At 41.8% G+C, this 26,275-nt stretch overlaps 1 protein-coding gene across 1 annotated transcript in view; it reads left to right on the top strand.

Moving 5' to 3' along the window:
- The first annotated feature begins 10,873 nt into the window (after positions 1–10,873).
- LOC147879626 (uncharacterized) overlaps positions 10,874–26,275 on the top strand; it is a 36,532-nt gene continuing 21,130 nt past the window's right edge. The window contains exon 1 of the mRNA XM_087371896.1: positions 10,874–11,141. Coding sequence (XP_087228022.1) covers positions 10,928–11,141 — 214 coding nt within the window. The 5' untranslated portion in view covers positions 10,874–10,927. The remainder of the gene's footprint in view (positions 11,142–26,275) is intronic.

Here is a 26,275-nt window from a genome sequence, read left to right as displayed (position 1 = left end):
AATAATCACAAGGAGAATTTTTGGATAAGCGGGGTTGCGTAGTAGTGGTGGTAACACCATGTTCCTCATCATATTGTCAAGTCCAACGATCAGAGATAAGATGACCACGCTTATCACAATAAGAACAATGTTTCTTAGGATATTTTAGACGAGAAGAATTACCACCTCTATACGGATGACCACCATGTCCATATTTGCAGAAAGGATGCTTGCGAGCAACACAAGCTATCTCTGAGTCTACATCATCCGTTGTTATCATGACGGTGAGGGTCTTTATGACGCTCATGTCATTGAGCATACTCAATCAAAGAAATACATGTTTGATCAAAATCAATCTCAGTTTTGTTAGAAAGGATGGTAAAAACATTATCATATAATGGATCCTAGACTGTGTTGAGAGGATAGGTTACCAATTGATTTTCATGGAACAGGTGCACCAATAGTAGCAAGTTGATTGATGATATTCTTGAATGACTCAATATGAGTTGTCATAGGAGTTCCCACTTTGTAGGGATTGCTCAAAAGATTACGAAGATAGAGAATCTCTGTGATGGATTTCTTCTCAAAAGTAGCAATGAGAGATTCTCATTTAGCATGAGAAGAAGGAAGAGCAGATACATCCAACATAAGAGAATCATGTAGAGCAAATAAAATATACCAACGAGCTGCTTTATCACGAGAATGCCAATTGCATAGTCAAATTTCCATTTCTCAAAGAGAGGGCCCAAGAGCATGTCGTAGTTGCATCAACAGGTTGGGATGGACAAACGAGATCACCAAGAACAATATCAGAAAGATTATCACCTTCAAATATCAATAACATATTCACTTTCCAGCCAAAAAAGCCTTGTCCTTGAAACAAAGGAACATATTGTTGGCCAGAGGGAAAGCCCTTGATGATTATAGATGTTGCCATCATGAGTCAAGAAAATATCTGTGTGTTGGAGCTTGTGACAATGAACGAGAACACAATTGTCGCTCAAACAATATAGATGTTGAGATATGACCAAAAGAGATAGGACATGTGATGAGAGTATGCTAGAAGTAGCATACACGTGAAGAAAAGCACTACGAGCTAGTTAATCACGAAACTAAGATATTTTTGGAGAAAAGCACTATGAGCGTGTTGATCATGAAACCAAGACAGAGTGATCATGAAACCAAGATATTTTTGGAGAAAAGCACTATGAGCGTGCCGATCATGAGACCAAGACAAGAGTAGTCGACACGAAAAACAATGTAACTTTTCACTCTGAAGTTCGATCGGGGCGTGAATAGCTCAAAACAAAGAGCACGACGAGAGCTATGATTTGCAAAGATCTTTGATCCTTTGCCACTAATAACTTTCTCAAATTTGCACCAGAATACCTCCAAAAAACCATGTCAAGTTAGGGATGTCAAAATTGACAAGAGAAAACAAGCGATGAGATATTGAAATAGCTATGTAATGAAATCAACAAGTAATACTTCCTGTCTTTCTTTGTTAGAGTAAGCATACAATATCCTCGGGGGGGTCACTTAGTGTAATATGTCTATATCACGTGCGTGCAAGGGTTCTTTTCTAAATCCCTATGTAACCTATTTGTAGTATTTCCTGGTATCCCCTCTGTAAATTTTGGGAAATTTTATAAATCCCCTTCTGTAAGTATATTTATTTTCCTAGAGGAATTTTAAAAGTCCTTATGTGAGTCATACACTACTACTTTTGGAGTCCCTTTAGGTAGGATGAGATATTTAAACTGCAAGATCTCTACATCACCTGCATTATTTGAATCTACACACAAAAAATTGAGGTAGCGACTGCAATAATGGGCAATGCATAAGTTTAAGATGGGTTTGTGTCCTGATGATGCCATAAGGCAAGAGAAACAAAGAATAAAGACATATGTGCAAAAATTAAGAGGAACAAATATCAAACAAGACAAATCATGTGTGCCGTACACCAAGAGCAAAGAATTGTGCAAAGCCACTTGAAACACGTAAAGAGCTCAAGAAACAACCTTTATAAAAATATTACATGAAAGATTGGGAGCTTTTATAAATGCTTTATATCTTTCAATTTTTTACAAAACCATATGTATGGGTGTTTTATCTAAGAGAAGGGATGATAGATTAGCCAATTTTACAAAGCATTCAATGACGATATATAATATTTATTTCTTGCCAAATACAAACATCCACTAAGTCATATCAAACCATGAAGCCATGGTATTAAAACCATAGAGGCTACATTCATACAACATCTTGTTGTAACCGATGCCAAAATAGCATTTTTAAACTTGCTTAATGGCATTCATATAAACAAAAGTACCCAGGCGGTTGCAAATCATCCACTTGTGTGATTCAAGGTCCTGCAAAAAAATAATTTAAAAAATCCATCAAGAGAAATCAAACTAAACTCAGCGCATAGTAATAATCGTAATAAAGCTTTTATCATATTAGAAAGATAACAAAGAAGCCCCTACCAAGTGCATTTAATGCCCCTTTACAAAGTCATTGAATACATTCCAATCATTCTCATCTAAAGTATACTTATTGCTATTACACTCATAGGTGAGGTTTGCCAATGCAATTACACTCTCAATATTTATCATGTCAAGGTCTGTAAGGTCATATGTGAAGCATCTTGAACCTTTTGCCTTTTGATACCACCCAAGCTGGACTTCTACTCCAAAAGGTCTATCTGAAAGGTTGAACCCTTTTTTATATTCCACATACCCCCCACCAACCTTTCTCCTCATTTTTTGAACTCGTCCAAGGTACCATATAGCTTGTGTTTTCTTTTTTTGCAAAGATCTTGGATTGCATTTCCTTTTGCTTTTCCTTGTTTTGTGTTCTTCATGAAAGAATACGGCACAATCGGAACCTATTCCAAATAGGTTCTCATTTGATGTAGCAAGAGGTATATCTTCCTTAGAGTAGTATACTCCTTGGCGAACCCTTGTGAGTCTATCTTTAGAGAGTGTGGGATTTCCATTAAGTTGGCTTACCAATGTGGACTTGAAGAGAGTTTTACCATCAATGGTAACAACTGGGCTCATTGCTTCTTGTTCATCTAGGAGAGAATCCACCACATGTCTGATTTCACTTATGGAGGCATCGTTGTCATTATCATCTATTTCTGACACATGATCTGCTTGACATTGGTCTTCTTCTTCAGAATCAGATTCTTGTGAATATGCATCTGCAAATCCATTTGACCAAGGTTCCATCCACCACTTCATATTCTCACCCTTTGGCTTCATATGCAAACTTTCACACCTTTCTTGAGCACTTTTTAGTCCCTTCTTCAATGCTTCGATGATTTTATCATCAGTTGACACACACTCATAGTCCCCTAGATTAGCTTCTCGCATGTTCTCTTTGAGATTCAATTCTCTCCATACATGTTCTTGCTTCTTATGTGCCCTTGTAAATAGAGGACTATCCTCTTTGCATTCAAAGTGTGCAAGCCTATTTATACTACCTGCACTATGTAGCATATCCATCAAGTCATAAGCGCGTTCTTGTCCAACCATGCTTCCAATCTTACTGAAGAAGATTTCAACTGCATCTGAACCTGTAAGATGTAAAGGACACCTTAGGCCTGGACAAAATTCTCTAAAGTATTTGATCAGTAGGACCACAAAATGGCATGAGAGTTGCACATCTAAGAAAGCTTCCTTAGTTATGAAGTTTCTATTCAACGTATAGTTGGCATGATGAACAATCCAAGACCTCCAAATTTGAAAGAAAAAAGAGACTTTGCCCGCAAGATAGACTCGATCCACAAGATTCAAATGTGGAGATAAGAAGATGTCGATGTAGTCCCCAGCAATTTCAAGATAAGCTTGTGTTCCTAGCATGCTCCTCTCTTTTCTATGAATTCCATTGTTTGCCAATTCTCCCAAGCACCATTGCACTTGTCTACTGCATATTCTTTGAGCTCCAACCCAATTTTGGCGGTCATCTCGCCTAATGTCTCCCTCCCTTAGCATATGCTTGTCGATAGAAAAAGCATCATACACAATAATGACATGATTTAAGGTGATCCAAACATTGCCAATAGCCAATTGACGCTTAGGCTTGTCAAGAACATTAACTAACTTTTTTCCATTATGTACAAAATCTTGATCATGCAGCCCAAAAACTTGATTTTCTAAAACTTTTGCCTAGAGAGGCCATCCATCCCATTTTATCCCAAATCTACTACCTCTTTTATCTAGATAATCGGAGATCATCAATGTTCTTCGTCGACTATCACCATCAGATGCATGTCCAATAATTGGACCAACCGTGGTCTTTAGCTTCTCATTCCATAAGTTTAAAATAGCATCCCATTGCTTGCAGACAAAACTTGCATCAAATCGGCCGCAAGTGCAATGAAGTGCAAGAACCAAGCGTGGGAGTGCATCATGCAATGGATTGGCAAGAAAAACTCTTGCACGTCCACCAATGACACAATTTTGAAATGCATCAATAATCTGATCATATCCTTTTTGTCCTTCTCCCACTTTGATCATGCATGTGGTCATGCACTCATGATCATCTACTTTATATCCATCAAAACCCACAAGCATGTCATCCTTTGGATTCCACCTACAAGCAATAATAAGCACAAGTCTGTAAGATCATATGCAATCCTCTTGCATTCAAAAACAAGATTTAGATTATGAAAATAATTTAGAGAAAAAGGAGGTTACCTTATCCGCTTCTTTATTGCAGTTTCATCTTCCACTATGATGAAGGGAATCCTTGACATGATTCCATGCTTTTCTTTTTCTTTTTCATAAATTTCAGTGATTGCATCAAAAAGATATCCATGTATACCAGGTACAAACTGAGTAGCAAGTCTTTGCCCTCGCTTTGTCGTTGATAAAGAAGGTCCATTGAGGTCGGAACTCAAGAAGTCATGTAACCTTGGACCTCCCCACATCCTTGCAACCTCAAATATTGCCTTTGTGTTCTCACTATATCTTTGTCCAGCACTTGACTTGATTATGTTTGTGGCAACATCTTGTAGAAAGTCCCATAAGGCAACTTTACCACCAAACTTTTCCAATCTATGGGCTTCGATTATGTTGTTGCAAAATCGTTTTACATCCTTTCGATTGAGAGACTCTATGCTAGCTTCTCTTAAAGTGCGGACTCTTACTGAAAGAATGGCAACTTGAGACTTTGCCCACCATAGTTGCTTAGAAAGGTCTCTTACTCGTCTTTTAGCAAAAAGAGTTGCATTTCTAAGCTCACTCTTTGTAAGATAATCTAGCCTTCTTCCACAACCGGTACCCCTATCTCCTCTCTTATTCTCAACCTTCTCTTCTCTATACAATCTCATTCTAAAGTCAGCAAGTTTAACTATCCCCTTGCAATGGTGGCATGTAAAGTCTTTAAATGGTTGCCCATCTTGTGAAATGCGTATGCAACTTATGTGACGAAAGCATCCATCCACATGAATATCAGTACATCCATTATTTAATGTCGCCTTAACATGACGCTCTATAAACCAATACTTCCCACCACATTGATCATCTAAGAAAGGCTTTACCTTGACATACTTGTTACCTACTTTGACCTCATGGCTCCAAAGGCCCCAACATAGCAAGTCGAAATTTACAAAAGAAGATTCATTTTCTCTATTAAAACTTGAATCAACAGAGAAAGCACTCGTACTTGGGCTTCTAGTTTTTGTTGAAACCAAAAAGTTGCTAAGATATCTTTGCTTTGGATCATGCTCCTTATCCTTTCGAGGACGCCCTCGCAAGCCAGTGAGTGCTACCTTTGGATTTTCATCTTTTCTCATGAGCGACTTGATATGAGAGTTTGACTTTGTGTGTTCATTGAGAACCGTGTACAAATCTGATCTTGGAGGACATAAACGCAACCATGCATCATCATATTTGCATCGCACCTTCACCAAGCTTTTGTCCTTAAAATCATGTATTGTAGCTTCAACAACCTCAAAATCCCAACCTATTGAAACGATAGGAGATGAGTAAGAGACTTAATGTAAGAAGATGGCAAATACTGATTGAGGAATAAAGGAACAAATAATACCTTCATTTGTGGACATAAAAGATTTCATCTTCTCTATCGCATCTTCTATCTCTCTTTTGTCATCCTTTGTCGGTTGATGCACTACTTTGGGCATATCTTCTTTTCGTAGTCCTCGAGCAACCATATACTTGAGCTCATGCTTTTTACTTTCCAATATGTGAAATCTCATGAAGTTAGAGAAGCAATTGTATGCTGCATGCTTGCCTTCTATCAATCCTTTACCATAAAGTTCATTACACTCATGACACCAAATTCGCACATGGGGCACCCCATTGAAGTCCTCAGAATGCAACTCAAACTTATCATCCCTTGACACTACCATTTCCTTTAGCTTTGATCTAACTCTATCAGATTCACGTTGCCAACATTCAAGAATAGTTGGGCTTAGTAATCTACTAGAAAGCTTTGAAGACATGTGCACTTGGGCATCAAGATTTATGTCATCAGCTAGTTGAGTGCAATGTCTTTTACATGGATAAGGAGTTTCCTCTATGCGGCATAGACTTCTCTTGATGTGCACTAAGAGTTGATCATTGATTGTCCATCGTTCCTCTTACCGTTTGGTTATTATATATTCATTTTCAACAAACTCAAAGGGTTCCTCACAATATCAAGACCATTGTTGCTCTGATACCATGTTGAGAGAGAAGAAGAAGAGATCATAGACACAACAAATAGACTCCCAAAGACTAATTCATATTGACCACAAGTTACACATATATAGATGAGACCTAGTTCAAGTTAGAGCGAGCTATATATAGCTCTAACAGCTTGCTTCTTGGCTACCTTCCCATGGCGGTTGACTACCATGTGTCACTCGTCTATTGTCGTGCTCTTCATACCATGTGTTGGTTGCATCGAAATGCCACGTGTCGAGCTACTGCACCATCTCACATTGCCACATGTTGTTAATAATGTCAATTGCCTACCTACTCACTAAGCCTTTTCCTATAGTGACTACTGTCAACTCGTGTAGTCCTCTTTGGGACCGCACAACTCTCCTACTATCAAGTGTCAGCTCGTGAAGCCATTGTGTGCTCTTACTACAATACTGCAACTCTTTTGGCTCGTCAGCCATGTTTGCATCAGACTGCAAGGTTCCCTCTATTGTTAGCATGTCCACTTTAGATAGTCAGACTGCAATGCATTTTGCTTTCATGTATAGTGAATGGTCACCTCGGGGCTCGGAGCAATGATCCATGAGAGCTTCTACAGATAATGGTTTGTAGCCATCTAATCCCTTTCATTGCACTACGCCATCTAGGCATCAACTCAATCTTGGGCCCATGCATAGTTCTGATTCATAACTTTAGATTTGATGTGCTACAGCTTACAGTTTGCCTTAGCTTATTGCACCATTAGCTCTTGGGATCCACATGGTTCTCCATATGTATGTGTTGCAACTGTGCCCTTGCCAATTGCGTTTAGTAGTGACCTCAGGCCCTTAGCTCATGTGTAGCGTTTGCATGATTTGCTCAGTTCTCCTCCACTACCATGTGGTAAGTTGGCAAGGAGGAGGGAATGCAAGGAGGGGGAGCCACAACAAGCCGTGGCACCATAGCATCTCTCCCTTTAGCCCACGTCCTACTAGCACATGGAGCTCTCCTTTGCTGAGAGAAGACTCCCTCATGAGTGCCACATGGCAACCTTTCTTTAAAGAAGTAGTAAGATGAGGAGTGCAATCAAGCTTTAGAGCTAAACATGAATGAACCTCTGGTTGATGGCATGAATGCTGGTTATGCTACAGATAATGACTCAATAGAAGCATCCCGAATATGCGAGATGAGTTGAGGTAGTATGTGCTAGGATTGGCACCTTGAGTATGTGTTGGGATGGGCATCATGAGAGATGTGTTTGTTTGAAAGCATTCACTTGGTGTGGTCAATTAAATTTAGTTAAGTTCCCCTATTTCATTTGTGGTTAATTAAATTGTGTTAAGCCCCTGTTAAGCCTTCCCTATTGTGGCCAATGAATTTGTGGCTAATTTATGTTAATGTCTTATAATTTGTGGCCAATTTGTGTTAATGTGTGCTAATTAAGGCCTTCCATTTGTTTTGTTTGTATTAATCTACCTTAGTGCGAATTTATGGTCAGATTGTGGTCAATTAGGTTTGCTAGTATCTTGAAACAACCAGCTTTTTCTTTGCAAAATAGGGTCTGTTTGTGAAGAGGTAGATGGATTTCATGCCCACATAGCTGCATCGCAAAGTGATCTTAATTGAGACTAAATTGAATTTCATGCCCACATAGCACTGTCATCGCAAAGTGATATTCATGGATTTCCTGAATTTTGGTAGCCAGTCCCACAACTTGAACCTTTAGTGTTGAGACTCTCGAGTGCAACCTTGCTAGGAAGATCGTTACAGCTTTGAGCAAGTAGACCTACAAGACTTGCAAATCAATAGATTCAGTGAGGTTGAGGAACTTTGTATGTAAAGTGCATGAAGGCTTGCTTGAGGGGAATTTGCTAGTAGATGAAGGAGCCTAGAGACGTATTAATTGCTTGTGGTGGGCCCATGTAGAGATTTTGGCAGGTGTGTGGTACAACAAGGCCCTCGGAGCGACTACCAAGAAAGGGTCCATTATGCCAGGGGTTGGCATATATGCTAGCCATGGCGTACACGAGAAGCTTCTCTAAGGAGGCAGTGCTAACAAAGTCAAAGTCCTTTTGACTTTGTGACCTTGCAAAAAAAGCATCAATTAAGCCTTTATCAATCTTCTCCTTCTTGAATTCCTTTATTCTTCATTAAGCCTCTATACATTAAACTTCCATGTGCTATATTTGAAAGTGGGAGCCAGGACAAGCACATCAGAAGATGAAGAATAGAGTAAAGAGTATACCTCATCAATTTCAAAATTGGTGTTCGAAGCTAAGTATCTACAAAAAAAGACGAGTTTGTCTACCATCTCTCTTTTGACATAACTTTTGAAAAAGAGAATATCTTGCAACATAAAGAAAGGTTTCCCTATTTTCATTATGGAGAGCACAAACAAAAATGATAAGGGAAAATAAACAGTGATGAGCAAGAAATCAAAGGAAGGAATAGCATTGGAGAGCAAGTAAACACACTTTCTTGGAGGGAATTATGGAATTCCATATTAGTGCCCCTAATTTTGGATAGCATCTAATAGGCAACATCCTACAATCTCATGGACGCAGGTGCCCTATCTACCAACTCAATCCAGGCAATGCAATCAAATAGAGTCGGTAGGCCATTCAACCCAATTGAGCACAATCGATTAGACAGAGAATTGGAACTAAATCCATTAAGATTTCTAATGGATCCGCTAGAGCAAAAATGTTGTAGACGTAGACGATCAACCTTCACCTGTTTAACAGTAACATAGCTTCAAAGTCAAGAAGACACTACGAGTTGGAGCGCACCTTTCTGTCCTTCAAATCTCTCTCATGCAAAATTTGTTGGTGGAATAGTGGTCGTCTCCACCTTCGAGCCAAACTGCCACTGTAGACAATCTAGGGAAGGGCCATGGGGAGGCCCCATTCCGGGGAGAAAACCCACCAGATATTGGCGAGATTGGTCATTAGGCCAGGTGGCCATTCTTGGCCATCAAGGGTAGTAGGAGGCTATCGAGCGCCGCCAAGTGGAATTTTGTGCCACCAGTTTTTGGGAGGGCACCGATTTTTGGGAGACGATTTTCTGCGTTTTAGGAGGATCGGATCGCATGGTGGAGATCTAATCTCCATGGCAAATACGATTCAATCCAACTCAAGGAATGGCTAGTGTAAGTAAGTGTGTGCTTCTCCTAACTTGTTCACTTTGTAAAACATGCGAGGAAAATCTCAAACCTATTGTCATAGAACCATTGTCAAATGTCTCTCTGAGAAGTCTTGTTGTCAAGGCCCTACACAATGATGATGATACTGCCTGCAAAGCTCTAAACTAATAATGATCGAGAGAATACGCCTTTCATGTAAACAATTTCCAGGGACAGCACTCATTGGTATGAATTGAAACTTTCAAACTATCAAAGGAATTGCATGAGAAAAAGCAGGCACATTGCTTGAGAAGAATTAGGCAATCAAATCGAGAGAAGATTAATGTTTGTTCACCAATGAGGATATCATTTTTATCTAGAAAAATTATCATAGATATTGGTGTTGAATGGCTTTGAATCGAGTAAAGAATATATGCATAAAAGTATTTGGGATGCCATCTCCGCCGCGCATTTTGTTCAGAGCTCGAGGGCCTCCCTACATCACGGCTAAGGCTGGGGAGGCCGCCCAATTAGCAGTTGATGCTTTGGAGTGGAGAATGTTCCTATGTGTTGCTTGCCTTTAGCTACAGGATTGATGCATCTCCTGGAACGGCTTTGCAGGTCTCCACCATTGGGCATACATCTTGGTTCCTTGCTACAGCTGCAATTTAGAGAGATTAACGCTAAGTTCTATCGGTTCAGTGAGTCCAATAGTGGAACGTTGGGTTGGAATCTAGAAAATCTAGGTAGCCAAGTCTTACTGCCACTGGTTGGCGCAGCGAGGCCCTCTAAGTATTCCAAATATTTAAGCTCTTAGGGAAATGCCCGGGGGAGAGAAAATGGCATGCGACAGTAGTCTCCGTCGCCGCTCGCCATTCTTACCGGGCAGAGCCGCCTGTCATTTTTCCTTTTGAGCGTTGAGGTCCAAGGGACGGGTGGAAACGAATTTGATGGGAGACGTTCGATGATGACAACGCAGCAGCTTTCGGTGCTCGTGTGCGTGAGCGGATGTTGACACGTGGGATCTAGAGCATGGGGATGTGCGTTAATCGTATGGCCAAGGACGGTGAGTCTGGAACGACGACAATGATATACTAGCTAAATTTAGTGAAAGTGCAGTCATCATGATTCATTCATCATCATCAGCCCCAATTTTCAAAGCCTATAAGGTATTATGGCCGTTGCTAGAAATTGTTTTAGCCACTCCTCTTCAGCATTTCGGACACACCTCCGGAATCTGTGCTTCCACAACCCTACTACTTTTACACCTTCCCCTCGATTCTCCAAACCAGTTCGCTTGCATTTTACTTCCACCGCTGCCTCCTTCAGATCTTTGCAAGCCATGGACAATCAAGCTCCTCAGACGTCAGATGTCTCTCGTGGAGCAGGTATATCGTTTTGCTTTGACTGCATCTTTTACCTTGAAACTGATGATTACAAACTGGGGAATTCGCTTATCTTCGATTTTATTGGACCTTGCTCTGACTTACTGAGCTATTGCTTAACCAACACCTTATAGTCATTTTTCAAATTGTTTTACCTTTACTAGTGAAGGCTAAATATAGCTCGCGCAACAAGGTAGTTTCATTTTCAGCTCTGGCAACATTCCATATCGAAGGAGATTAGTAAAACCATCGACTGTACCTTCCAACCCTTGTGATCCACATCTTGTGTGTCTTTTGCTCTGGCTTCGTCCCATTCAAGCCACCTTTCCTGTCTGCTATCGCAAATATCCTTCCAAGTTCCAACTCACCCTGCCTCTATTTGCATCGATCTGTAGATCTTCAGGTCTTCAGAGGTAACAAGGTCCTGATGCCGCTTACACACTGGAAATGCTCTCTCCCAACTATGCATCTCGTTGAATCCCTGCCGATCAGTCCAATTTATTTAAGATACTGCCTCATTACAGCAGCGTCGGATCAAGTCTGGTCCTCCAACTTGACTGGTAGGGTAGGGAGGCCAATAGCATTGTATCCAAGGATTTTTCATGAATGCTTCCTTGTCCAACCTCTTTTATCATTAGGCATCGCCAGCATATTAAAAATCACCCACCTCTAGTACCAATAGCACCAAACCAAAAAGTATGACCAGAGAGACGTTCGTCAGATCTCCTTCAAACTGCGTCCTCCAGTTTATGTCTCACCTCCCCCTCCTGGAATAAGTGAGAGCCAAAAGCTCCATTGGAGACTGAAGATTAACCTGCTGTAGGCATCTGGTAACCGAGAGCTAGCATCTGAAGGTGAATGATTGTAGGCTAGGCTGTAGCAAAGGGTGATGCAACAAGTCCACAAAATCCCCACAATCAGCTAAAAGACTGACATCATTATTCTGCACAAGAGTAATGCTTTCACTCTTTTAGCTGGGCATAGCAGTACTGGGCATAACAGGAGTGGCCAAAGTTCAACCAACGTGGGAAACCCTGCACTCAACTGTCCTCTAGCTGGAGGAATAGCCCAACTACAAAGAAGGAGAGAGAGGATGAGGCTCAAAGTATGCCGGATCTAGAGCTCGAACCCTGCCATATTGAACTATTACCCTGTGGAGGCGCAGGACGATGAGCCTGTTGATCGTGATCATCTGAAGAGACCCAAGGAAGTCCAGGAAAACAAATGGAAAGAGAGGTAATCTTGCTATCTTCCTCCAGTGGGTCGAATATCAAAGTGAAAGGATGAAGAAGATTCCTGTTATAGCCGAGGATAGAGGGCTTATGATTGTATATATTGTAGCTTATGAAGGTATATATCTTTTTAGAGCAGAGGGCTAGAGGCTGCCTACCAAAACTACTGAGGCGATCTTTGGGGAACCAAAGACAACTTTTGAAAAATCCTCAGCCCACATGTTGGAATGGTCACCTCCCCATCTGTGTCATTCAGACACCTTTGATGGGGTGCGATATGATCCTTGGGATTCAGTGCTTCCGGGAGAATGTATCGATGCTTGATTGACAGCAGGGTATCTTCACTATTGTGGATGATTTACCTAAGGCGGCCATGATACGTGGCGATCAGAGCATACAAGGGATTCCATTAATATCTTATATCCAAGTAGGTCGTGCCGTCCGCAAGAGTGCCATGTGTGCACTTATTTATGTCCAATGCCAGATTACTGCAGTTCAAGTCGCTCCTCCAGTAGGGCAAGTTATAGTGGATCTACTCCACGAGTTAGTTATAGTGGATCTACTCCACGAGTTCCAAGACATCATGATTCAAGTTGATCTACCACCCCAGCTACCTTCAAATAAACTGGAAGACCATCGCATCGATTTGATTCTGGACTCCACACCTCCAAGTAAGTTTTCTTACTGACTTTCCAAGTCTATGGAGGAGGAGTTAGAGCAATAGTTGTCTTAGTTATCGCATGCAGGGTTTATTAGACTGTCATCTTCGCCATTCGCTGCACCCAGTCTTTTTGTGGCAAAGAACGATAAGTCCGCACGATTATGTGTAAACTACAGAGCACTCAACAAGCTTGGAGTGAGTAACAAGTTCCCTATGTTCTGCATCGACTATATCTTGGAAAGACTCAATGGTGCAAATTTTTTCTTAAAAATCGATCTCAAGAGTGGCTACCACCAAGTCCGGATTTTTGAAGATGACACCCCAAAGACGGCTTTCCGGATAGAGCGAGCTCATTACGAATTTGTCGTCATGCCATTTGGTTTGAAGAATGCACCACCGACGTTCAACAAGATGATGTCTTGGGAATTTGTAGATTATATTGGGAAGTGCTTGCTCATCTTTCTCGATGATATCCTTATCTTTTCCGCTACAACAGAGCATCATATTAAAGATGTGCAATGTGTCCTACAGTTATTGGGTGATAACTAGCTATACCTCAATGCAAAGAAAGTCAATATCTAGGATACATCATTAGTGCTCAAGGGATTCGATTAGATCCTGAGAGGATTCAAGCTATCACTAGTTGGGTTGTTCCAGGACGGCTCAAGAGATCCGATCCTTTGTGGATTTGTGTCAAGCCTACAACTTGCATATGGATGGATTCTCGACATACGCAGTCCCTCTTACAGATTTAATCAAGGGGGTAAAGACACGTAGATAGAATATTCAACTAACGGGCAAAGCTTTGCACGCCTTCCATGACTTGCAACGGTTAGCCACTACAACACCAGTCATGAAGATCGCCTCGTGGGATGATCCATTTCTAGGTATTCACAAGCGCTAGCAATGTCACCATCGGGATATTTTTACAGCAAGAGGATAGACATGTTGCATATTATAGCAAAAAGCTGAACGATGCCGAAATGTACTATTTAGTTTATGATAGAGAGCTCCTCTGTCATCCAAGCATTAAAACTTTGGAACCCTTTCCCCTACGGACGGACTTTCACGGACAAGACAGATCACCAAGCCCTTAAGTGGCTTTAGACAATGCCTAATTCACAATGGAGTGATTGGTAGCAACGGTGGAGCTAGATCTTCTAGCAGTTTGGGGGAATGATCGAGTACGGCCCCGGCAAAAACAACCCCGTTGCCAATGCTCTCAATTGAAAAGGCTCATTCCAAACCATTGAGAAGGCCACTGTGCTTGAAATCTAGGGAAAGGATCTTGATTGTATGAAGGCATAGTACGCAGATTCAGCAGAGTTCGGCACATAGTTTCAGTTAGCCATGACTCTTGCTCTAGGCCATGACTTGGTAGAGCATTGTTGGGTTTTCTATAAGACAAGATTATGTGTACTCAAGGCAAATGGCAGTTACTTCTTCATGATGCCCATGATGCCCTCACCGGTGGCCATCGGGTATCAATGTTACTTTGGAGAAGTTAGAGCGCTATTTCTATTGGCCAAAGATTCGGAAGGATGTATACGGCTATGTTCAAAATTGTCAGATATGCCAAAAGGTCTAGGCTTCCCACAAGAAAGCGGTTGGCATACTCATGCCATTGTCAACACCGGACGGTGCTTTCCAAGACATAGGTATGGACTTTGTGGGACCACTTCCAGCATTTGTAGTTACGCGTAACACTCAATGTCTTACTATTGTTTGTCTCTTTAGTAAATATTGTGTGCTTATTCCTTGCAAACAGACGGCCAATGCCGAAGATGTAGCTCGTTTATTCATAAAGTATTGGTATCCCATTGGAGGGTTGCCAAGGGCCATCACATTCGACAGGGACTCCAAATTCACGCCAAAGTTTTAGTGAGCCCTGTTTGATAATTTTGGTACTAAGTTGCAGATGTCTAGCGCTTTACATCTGCAATCGAATGGAGAGACGGAAAAGTATAATGGTATGGCATTTGATATTTTAAAATCATATTTTCATGATGCTTAGGGAAAGTGGGAGCAGGTGCAAGCCATTTTGAATGATACCTATTCTTCAAGCATTGGTCGCACACCTTATGAAGCAGCGTTTGGACGGCGGTTTACGTATAATAATTATAATAACCATATTCATAAAGTTATTGAAGCATTAAATTATTAAAAATTGATGCTTTTCTAAAAAGCTAGTTTAGCTTTTCTGCTTTTTGCTTTTCCAAACAGCTAGTTTGTCTTTTCTTTTGCTTTTCTTAAAAGCTATTTTAGCTTTTCTACTTTTTACTTTTCCAAAAAGTTTTTCTACTTTAGCATTTCTGCTTTTAGCTTTCTTATTTTCGGAAAAGCTACTCTATTTTTAGCCCTACCTCTTATTAAGAAAAACAAGAAGAGAGATATAGGAAGCAACCAGGAGGGAGCAACAGTCTCCTCCACAATTAGCTCATATTCTCCCCACACAATACAATTGAACACTACTAAGGTCACACCCATACATAGTAGATAAGAACTAACTATGGTTGAGTCAGTGTGACTCACCTTATTCACCTACTCACACAACAGGAACAATAACCGACAGCTTGATTCCCAACACTCCCCCTCATAGCTCAAGTAGGGAGCATAACACCAAGTAGCTCTCTAAAGAATGTAAACTTATCTCTACCCAATGACTTGGTAAAGATATCTGCAACGTGATCTTAAGTCTTCACATGTGTGAGATCAATTTTCTTTGATAACACCATCTCTCTGATGAAATGGTAGTGTACCTCAATATGCTTAGTTCTAGCATGATAAACTGGATTACTTGCCAACTACACACTACTCATGTTATCACAATAAAGTGTGATTGGTTTTTCCACATGCAGTCCCAAATCCTGCAAAAGCTTCTGAAGCCAAGCAATCTCACATGCAGCCAATGCTGCACCTCTGTACTCTGCTTCTGTACTAGACAATGCCACTGTGGGTTGCTTTTTGCTACTCCAGCTAACCATAGCACTTCCAAGGCTGAATGCATAACCATTGGTGGATCTCCTGTCATAGGCACATCTTGCCGAATTTGCATCTGTGTATCCAACCAGTTCTATATTCTTTCCATACTCATAAAAGAGTCCATACTGATATGTTTCCTTGACATAGCGCATAATCCTTCTCACTGCATCCAAGTGAGGCTTCCGTGGCTTCTGCATAAACTGACTAATGAGTCTCACAGCATATATTATATGAGGCCTAGTAATAGTCAGATAAATCAAGCTTCCAACCATCTGCCTGTACATGGTAATGTTCTCAATCTCAGCTCCAGAATTAGTCATAATCTTCAAGTTTTGATCCAAGGGGATATCCATTGGTTTGCAATCCTTCATGCCAAACTTCTCTAGCATATTTAAGGCATACTGCCTTTGCATAAGCCAAATGCCATGTGGTGTTCTCAACACCTCTATGCCAAGAAAGAACTTCAAGTTCCCTAGATCCTTCATATCAAACTCCATTTTCAGCTTGCTCTTAATTTCAGCAATGCCATCATCATCACTACCAGTCAGAATCAGATCATCAACATAAATCACAATCACAACATATCCAGCAATTGTCTTCTTTGTGAACAGTGAATGATCAGCCTTCCCAACTGCAAAACCAAGCTCCTGCAGGTAACTACTGATCCTTTCATTCCATGCTCTAGGTGCTTGCTTCAGCCCATAGAGAGCTTTCTTTAACCTGCAAACATAGTTGGGATAGTCAGGGTGCACATAACCCTCGGGCTGAACCATATAAACTTCCTCTAACAAGTCACCATTTAGGAAAGCATTCTTGACATCCATTTGCTGCAATTTCCAGCCATTTGCAGCAGCCAATGCTATGACAATTCTCACAGTTGCCATCTTGGCAACAGGGCTGAAAGTTTCCTCATAATCTAGCCCATACTGCTGTGCATACCCTTTGGCAACCAGTCTTGCTTTATACCTTTCCACTGATCCATCAGACTTGCATTTTACTTTGTAGACCCATTTGCATTTTTGCCTTCAGGCAACTCCACCAAATCCCAAGTCTGATAAGTGGCAAGAGCATCCATCTCCTCATCCATGGCATTCCGCCAATGACCATGTTGCACAGCCTCACCAGAGATAGTTGGCTCAGTATGTCCCATAACTTTTGTCATATATGCATAATGCCGAGTAGCATAACCACTATAAGTTAACCTGCCAACAGGATACCTGACTCTCTGTGACCTTCTCACTGGAGTGCCTGACTCTCCTCGTTCATGAGGAGGTATGTACTTGCTTCCCTTGACTCCAGGTGTAGACAGATGGCATACCCAGCTCACTATCCAAACTGTCACTACATGATAGCCACAATTTGATGGCCCAGGGACATCATTTTCAGCTTGCAAAAGCACCTCAACAACCTTGGCTTTCCCTTGATCTCTCCCCCTCACTGACATAGCAGTGTCAGTGGAATTGCGTAACCTGCCAGACCAAGGATTCACTGTAGTAGAATCAGTGGATGTAGGCCCAGATATGGATGTACTAATTTGCTGATTTTTATCATATGCATGACCTGCAGATGCATCATTTGGAACAGCCACTTTTAGCTTGCCATACCAAGATTCCAGCTCATTAAAAACATCCCGACTCACCATAGTCTTCTTGGTCGATGGGTTGTAGCATTTGTAACCCTTCCGGTTCTATGCCAATAAACACACATCTTTCAGCTTTGGGATCCAACTTCCATCTCTTTTCATCTGCATCTTTTTTCATCTGGTATATGCAGATATGCCAAACTTCCAAACACTTTAAGATGACGGATATCAGGCCTCTGCCTATACAACTTCTCATATGGAGTGATCATATGAATGCCAGCTGTGGGGGTTCTATTCAACACATAAACCGCAGTCCCAACTGCTTCTGCCCAATAGTAGTCAGGTAGATACTTTTCATTTAACATGGCTCTTGCGGCCTCCACAAGAACTCTGTTCTTCCGATCAGCCACTCCATTTTGTTGAGAGGTATGAGGGCATGTCAGCTCTCTCCGTATCCCATGATAGGCCTGGAAATCATCAAAGGCATTAGATACATATTCACCCCCATTAAGGTAATACATGCATTAAACTCCTTCTCAACCACTTTCTTGAAATTTTTGAATACTGGCAACACCTCATCCTTGTGCTTCAAAAAATACAGCCATGTTTACCGGCTGAAATCATCAATAAATGTAACATAATATGACCAGCCTCCCATTGAGGTAGTGTGTGCAGGACCCCAGGGTGAATCAACTGCAAAGGTCTACTACTCTCCCGCAGATGCTTAGTGAATGGCAACCTTGATTGTTTTCCAAACTGGCATGTAGGACAAACATGCTCTAAAGCAGTATACTTGAACTTTGGCAAGCCATCGACAATGCCTCTTTGCTGCATATTTTTCATCCTCTGAATATTGATATGACCAATCCTTTTTTGCCAAATTTTCAAATCAGAGACAACACCCGTACCATGGGTAAACATGGCAGCCTTTAGTTCCGGCATGCCTACATCTAAAGTAAACATTCTACCTTGCCTTTTCCCTTTTGCAATCAACTTACAGCTATTACCAAACTCCTCAATGAAGCATCCATCCTTATTAGACCGGACTTGCAAGTTCTGCTCAACCATTTGACCAACAGACAACAAGTTCTTGGTGATCGAAGGTAAACATGGCAGCCTTTAGTTCCGGCATGCCTGCATCTAAAGTAAACATTCTACCTTGCCTTTTCCCTTTCGCAATCAACTTGCAGCCATTACCAAACTCCTCAATGAAGCATCTCTTTCGCAATCAACTTGCAGCCATTACCAAACTCCTCAATGAAGCATCCATCCTTATTAAACCGGACTTGCAAGTTCTGCTCAGCCATTTGTCCAACAGACAACAAGTTCTTGGTGATCGAAGGCACATGTAACACTGCACGTAGCTTCTTGGTCTGACCATCATGCATCACCAGAGACACAACACCCTTGTGTGTAATGTCATGCTGTGTATCATCTCCTGTGCAAACATAACCATGCACAAGTCATCTCATCAAACCACTCTCCATGTGGTGTCATGCGATTAGATGCTCCTGAATCAATATACCATATATCATCCAAGCCACCATCAGTAGGCTTATGATCTTGCACATGCGTCATAGCAAATAGCTGATCTGAGGATGTCTCATGTGCATGACTAGAAGAGGCAAAATGACCATGCTGATTTGCCTTTCCTCCCGTGCTCTCTCTAGCCAAGCCTTGTGGCTCTTGATTTGATCCTGAGTAGGATTCTTGATAGGCATGTTAGGCTTTGCCTCATCACCAGTAATAAGATCCCAATACCCTTTTCCAATCAGGAAGTTTTCCATCCGAAACTTCCAAATTTAACATCATTGAAATATAAAATAGAACTGGGTTTAACCAGTTGGGGGAGCAGCCTCATTCTCACCGAATCGGGTAACACGACCCCAGCACTCCTGAAACCTTTGATTTGCAAGCAAACACAAGAACACACCAAACATGAGGAATGTGAGCAGGCTGCTCACCACCCAACCATGACATCTACGGGATGTGATCCCGAATCAGGAGATGTCCCCTCCGAGCCACGAGCCAAGCTACTGGCACAAACTCCCAACCAGATTCTAACCAGCCTGGTGTCCCATACCACTAGGTGGCGCCGTGAAGCCTAGGATCTGCTGATGGGCCTTGGGCTACGCTATAATGCAGGCACGCGTCCACAACTCAATCCAGGATCAGGCCTAGCATCTGGGAACGAGACTTGCTCCCATTAGCTCCCTGAGAACTGAACCTCTCGGGCCCTTATATAGACTCGGGCCCCATGTGCAAAAATAGCGAAGACCTCTAATTGGTTTGTACCCTTGCCACTCAACCCGAGAATCAAAACTGCCTAGCCCTAAGCCTCCCCAGGCTACCTGAGCTAGTCTTATGTACCCAGTACACGTCAGATACCAATCCGTGCACGTGACATACTTTCCCTTCTCTAAGAACTCACTCGTGAGTTTGCTAGAAAACCCAAGAATTTTCGTTGGAGGTTCTGTAACGTCTCCCATGTTGCATTCTCCTCAGCACAATCCTTCCACTTGATCTTGTATTCCGTGATAGTTCGATTACGAATCTGTCTTTCACAAAATTCAAGAATACTCTCAGGTTTGTGTGAAATAAAAGTCAAATCTGTAAGTTCTATTATTTCTTGAGGAGAAACAAGTTGATCGTCCGCATTCAGTAACTCTTTCAGTGGCTGGCAGGAAACACTGGATGTACTTCAACTGCAGGAGGCAATTCTAGTTTATATGCAATTGGTCCAATTCTTTTAATAACCTTGAACGGACCACAATATCTGGGGGATAACTTCGGAACCAAACCAGTACTTAGGCTCTTGGATTCCTTGGGAATACGCAAATATACCATCGTTTGTTTAGAGAACTCTCTTGGTAAACGATAGCATAAAATCTGTCCCGATCTTGGGCACTTCTAATAGACTCCTTGGCAAATTGCAACATTTCTTGCATGTCTTGCAAGAATGTTTTTGCAGCATCATTTTTGATTCCCTTTAACCCAACCATAACTGGTGACTTAGGTTGAAACCCGTACATAAGCATAAAAGAATTGTAACCAGTACTCGAATGCTTTGCACTGTTATAAGCAAATTCAATTATGGGGAGATAATCTTCCCATGAAGATTGTCTTTTAGAAACATATGCCCGAAGCATATCTTCAACCAATTGGTTGACCTTCTCTATACTGCCATCAGATTGTGCATGATCTGAGAAACTCATACTTAGAGTAGTTTCCAACTTCTCAAAAACAAGTATCCAGAAGTTACTTGTAAACTTCGAGTCCTTGTCGTTGACTATGTCAAATGGCAAACCATACAGCTTAAACAAGTGGTCCACAAACTCGTGAGCCAGCTGAACAGCTGAGATAGTTCTAGTAGGTAAGAATCTAGCCATTTTTGTCAGACGGTCCACTATGACCCAAATGGAGTCATGACCCTTGCGCGTTCTAGGCAACCCCGTAATAAAATCCATGGAAATACTTTCCCATTTATTACTTGGGATTTGCAATGGCTGTAATAAACTCACGCTTCTAAGGCGTTCTGCCTTAGTAACCTGACAAACTCCGCAACCTTCCACATAGTTTTCAATAAATGAACGCATCTTAGGCCAATAAAAGGTATGTTTTACAAGAGATAGACTCTGATGTAACCTGGATGTCCAGCACTAGGAGCATCATGACACTCCCAGAGAATCTTGGATCGAAGATTCGAAACATCTGGCACACATATCTTTCCATTTGGGAACAGCAAGCCGTTCCTAATCATATCCACTGACATTCCGCCGCTTGTACCGTAGGTAGCACAATCCGTGAGTCTTGGTCAACCATGGAGCTCCCATCTTGGACTTTTTGCCAATAAGAACTGAAATGACTATCAGTTGTGCAAAGCCCCCTCAAGGATTGAAATAGATATGAGGATATTTTCGTAAATGACATAGCATTTACAGACTTGACTCGACTTAAGGCATGTGCGACACTATTCATCGAACCCTTTCGTTAATGTATTTGAAAATCAAATTCTTGCATTAACTCTGCCCATCTAGCCTTTCTTTTGGAATACTAATAGGTTGAGCCCCAGGTACTAAATCTATGCGATGGTCTACTGCCCATTTTGGAGGTAAACCTTCCTGCAGTTGAGCAGGGAATATGTCCATGAAATCATCCAACAATGTTCTCAATTCACGGTGTTCAAACATGCTTAAATAATTTTTGTTATTAACAGAGACAACAAATGAAGAAAGCGGAATCAAAACACACTGATACACATAATAATGAGAAGTGTTTATTATATTTCGAAGCTGCATCGCAGATACAATAGGTCCTTGAGAAGAGGGAATATTATCACACTGAATACAAAATTGGGTGTCCTTATCCAAAAAAGAGAGTGTATGCTCTTTCCATCCAATCCAAATATCGTGGGTTTTAAACCACTCTACTCCGATTAACAAGTCCACATGTTCCAAGTGCATGACATAGCACGTAAGAGCAGTTGTGTAGTCTTGAATCCGGATGGAAAGTGCTTCCTTGCGATCCCAAAACTGCTTCTCAATTGGAAGCTGCACCTCGTAGGTGTGATCGCTACGACAGCCCCATCCTCTGCACAAGTTTGTTATTAATAAAATTGTGACAGCTGCCCGGGTCAAAGAGAATGTGAACTCTTTGGTCCCTTATTTCTCCATAAACTCAACCAAATAACGAATTAGTAAAAGTGCAATTACAAGAAAGTGGGTAGGTAATGACATTTACAGAAATACCTGTCATCGAAAGTTGATTAGCTCCCTTAGCTTTGGTACCCAGACCCGCATGGAGCTTCGGTCCCGGCGATTGCATCTGGTTCTTGCGCTTAGGACAATCATTTTGAGTGTGGCCCTGCTCCTCGCATATGAAGCAAGGTCGCTCTTTCTTTAACTTCAATGTGCGGAGGAAACGGGCACGGCCATTCTTCGTCTGAGTCGAGTTCTTCTTGGAGGCGTTGTCTATAGACTACAACTCCCCGGTACCAGTGGTAGACTAGAAGAACTTCCTCTTGTTCTTCCCACTCATGTCAGCAATGGTGGTTCCCTTTGTGCTGGCCATGGTATCATCATAGATGCGCGCATAGTTCATGGCCTCTTGCAAAGCGGTACACTTGTTCTTCTTAATCTGAAGCTTGTACGAGTCAGGCAAACCATCCACAAAGAAACCAAACAAGGTCATTGGATCCATCTTTGTAGCTCTGGTTTGCAAATCCTGAAACCTCTGAAGATAAACCTTAAAAGTTAGATTCAGCTTGGACATGGTTGTTAAGACACTCGTGTCTTATGATAAGACACTTAAGACACTTAAGACACCTTAAGACACCTTAAGACACCTTAAGACACTCTTGTGTTTTTTTTTTTTTTTTGGGTGGGTGGGGAGTAACAACACACATTGAGTTTGACTTAGCCATGCTATCATTGATGGTGACTTTGGATCTAGCGGTGGCAGTGACCTCATAGATTCAGATTAGGATGAATCTTTAGAGATTTGAGTCTTGAGAGTCGAAAGCTTCCTTTCAATTATACAGTTTTCATTCATGTCACATGTGACAAGATTCAATTATTAGTTTAAACCTTTAAGTACTCAAAACTTGCGAGCTCTTCAGCCGTGAGTCTTAACTTTAACTTTTAAGACTTGAGTGACAAGTCTTGACTCTTAACTACATTGTACAAGTGCATTGTTTCTTCTTGCATTATTTAAGTGTAGCTTATTGTACTTCTAGAATCTAGCAGCTAGCTATGCTAGCAAGTTGTACATTTGTATACTTATACATATATTAATTAAATATTTATTATTATAACCACAATGACGTGTCTTACGTGTCTTATCTTTAAGACACTTTAGACACTCGTGTCTGAAGCGTGTCTAACGTGTCGTGTCTTAACGTGTCTTACAACCATGAGCTTGGACATATTGAGGGCTTTGAGCTTGCCTACGATATCGTAATCTTCCTCCTTCTTCAGAAACTCTTTCTTGAAGACCTCTTCGAATTCTATCCATGTTACAGGCTTGGGTTGGAGTTCCTTCCACCACAATAAAGCAACCAAGTGTCAACCACCTCCTTGGTACGAGACTTCTGATCTCCAGGAAAAGGATCTCGAGTGATATTCAGACCTAACATTGAAGCCAAGGCATCCACATGCGTGAGCACCTGAACAGTGCTAGTCAAAAGTGAGAGTGAAGTTTGAATCCCTTGGAGTTGTTGTGTCAACCCCGTTTGATTCATATTAACCCGCTCAAACTTTTCATCGAGAGCAATGGTGAATTCACTGAAGGCAGTCTTTGTAATCAAATCATCGTAGAGGCCTTGGTCATCATCGGCATGGTAGTTCATATCCTGATCACCCATAGCGAGCCCGGGGTCTATGAAATCAGACATATTTGAAATGGGTTCTGATGAAGGTAGTAAACTTAGAGAAGAGAAGCAATAGGTGGGATCGGAGCTAGGAGAGTGAAGCAGAAGGAAAGCTGGCCTGATAGGAGGTGACGAAAGAGAAGAGAGGTTGGCCGATGGAAAGAGGTACGAAGCTGACGATCAGCCCGAGTCAGTGAATCCGGATACCACCCACTGTTGGCTGTGCCGTACGGACGTCTGCTGCAGGCTGTACCAAGTGATGAAATCCACAATAAAGGCGTGGAGGGATCTTCACGTGCGCACAATCATAAGCTGGGGCAGAGCTATGGTTTCGCCAGGCTATAAAGTGGAAGGTACAGCTTTTAGAAAGCTCAGCTTTCCAAGAAAGCCCACCCTCCTAAACTTGGAGGGGTGGTACTTTTTGTAGCGTCCAGCCTCCCCGAAACAGCATTCTTGCTGCAATCCTGCTCCAGCCTATGGCGCATCCCTCTACACTCTCCTGCATGGCGCCACCTAACCTCTGTGCAGCCCCGACTGTACACGAGATCACCTAGGGTTCCCCTCAGCCCACCACTTGCCAAGCGGCTCCTCTCACGCCTCTTCTACAATCCTCTCTACTCTCTCCAAGCTACACCTCTCACTCTCTCTCACCTAACCCTCTTAACAGCCTCGAATTCACCCTCTCTCTCTTTCTCCTTCCTTCTTTACGGCAGGCAGCTTAGGGAGATGTTTAGGTTTTCTCACACCCCCTTTAGCCACTTGTCATGAATCTAAGCCCTTCATCTTATGCCTTTGATTTCGCTTGATGTAAAAGCTAAGCTTTTGACTAAAGCACTCAAAGCATGTAGGTGCTTTTCACAATAAAAAGACTACATAAAAGTTTCAAACCTATTGGATTTGAAGAGATGGTCTACTTGATTTGCAAGTTTGGGCTTATTGGCATGTGAAGCTTTGGAGAGCCTCACGATGACCTTATGCTCTACTCTCACAAGCCTAAAAGCTCGATTTACTACAGTGATCAAACTCCCATTTTCCCGAGGTTGGAGAGACATGTAACCCTAGCTAAGTGGAGAGTGAGAATGTAACGTTGGCTAAGTGGAGAGTGAGAATGTTATGTGCTCTACTTCGGACTTCCTCTAATGATAGTTGTCTTTTTATGCTGTCCAGAGTCTACTGAACGATCTGAGAATGTTAGAATCATCCCGCTCAAGGACACACACAGATCCTCTCAGGATCACATTGGCAACTTTTCCTGATATTGTCTCTCGGCGTTCGACTACGATTACGACTATTGACATTTAGGTAATATGCCAATTTCTTATCCATTCACGAGACTTATGCTCGGCGCTAATATTCTTGACATATTCTCGACGCTAATATTCTCGATATTATCTCGGCACCCAGGGAAGGGTCCGTTCCCTCGGAGTATAACTTTTTGGGGAAGGAAGTGCGTTGCCTCCCTGCCCACACTATGTGTGGTTATAATAATTATATATTATATATTATAATATAAATATTTTCAATTATTGGTCTATTCAAAATTTCTTGTTTTCAATCTAAATTCTTACAACATTTTTCTCGTTTAATGCATGTTATCGATATGAGAGAGCAAGGAAATCTAAGATGGATGCAACATTGAAGGATGACTACACCTTTATTCATATGGTTGTAGTCCATGTGACAATATTGTAAAAACAATCGATAAAATAGTAGGATTCAGCCTCAATTTTGAGTTAGTAGTTACTTGCTCTACGATGGAAAGACTGCCTGTCGCAAATCTAGTTCCCAATCCTAAACCACAACCCTTAACGATGAACCAATCAAGCACTTGCAGGGCATGAACATGAATTTCGAAATTGAGACATACTTGGAGAAAAATTCGTTTAGATTTCTCGTAGCAGAGATTCCTATCTCAGGAGTTGGCTCTGATACCAACTAACATGATCCCAGCACTCCTGAAACCTCTGATTTGCAAGCAAACACAAGAACATACCAAACGTGAGGAATTTGAGTAGGCTGCTCACCACCCAACCATGACATCTAGGGGATGTGATCCCGAATCAGGAGATGTCCCCTCCGAGCCACGAGTTGAGCTACTGGCACGAACTCCCAACCAAATCCTAACCAGCCTGGTGTCCCATACCACCAGGTGGCGCCGTGGCTTGTGAAGCTTGGGATCTGTTGCTGGGCCTTGGGCTACGCTATAATGCAGACGCGCGTCCGCGACTCAATTCAGGATCAGACCTAGCACTTGGGAACGAGACTTGCTCCCATCGGTTTCCTGAGAACTGAACCTTTGGGCCCCTTATATAG

Source organism: Dipteris shenzhenensis, chromosome 33, assembly GCF_047967505.1.
Source record: "Dipteris shenzhenensis isolate YYH24624 ecotype China chromosome 33, Dip_SZ_1.0, whole genome shotgun sequence".
Taxonomy (NCBI): Eukaryota; Viridiplantae; Streptophyta; class Polypodiopsida; order Gleicheniales; family Dipteridaceae; genus Dipteris; species Dipteris shenzhenensis.
Note: the sequence above shows the minus strand (reverse complement) of the source record. Positions and strands in the feature narration are given on the sequence as shown.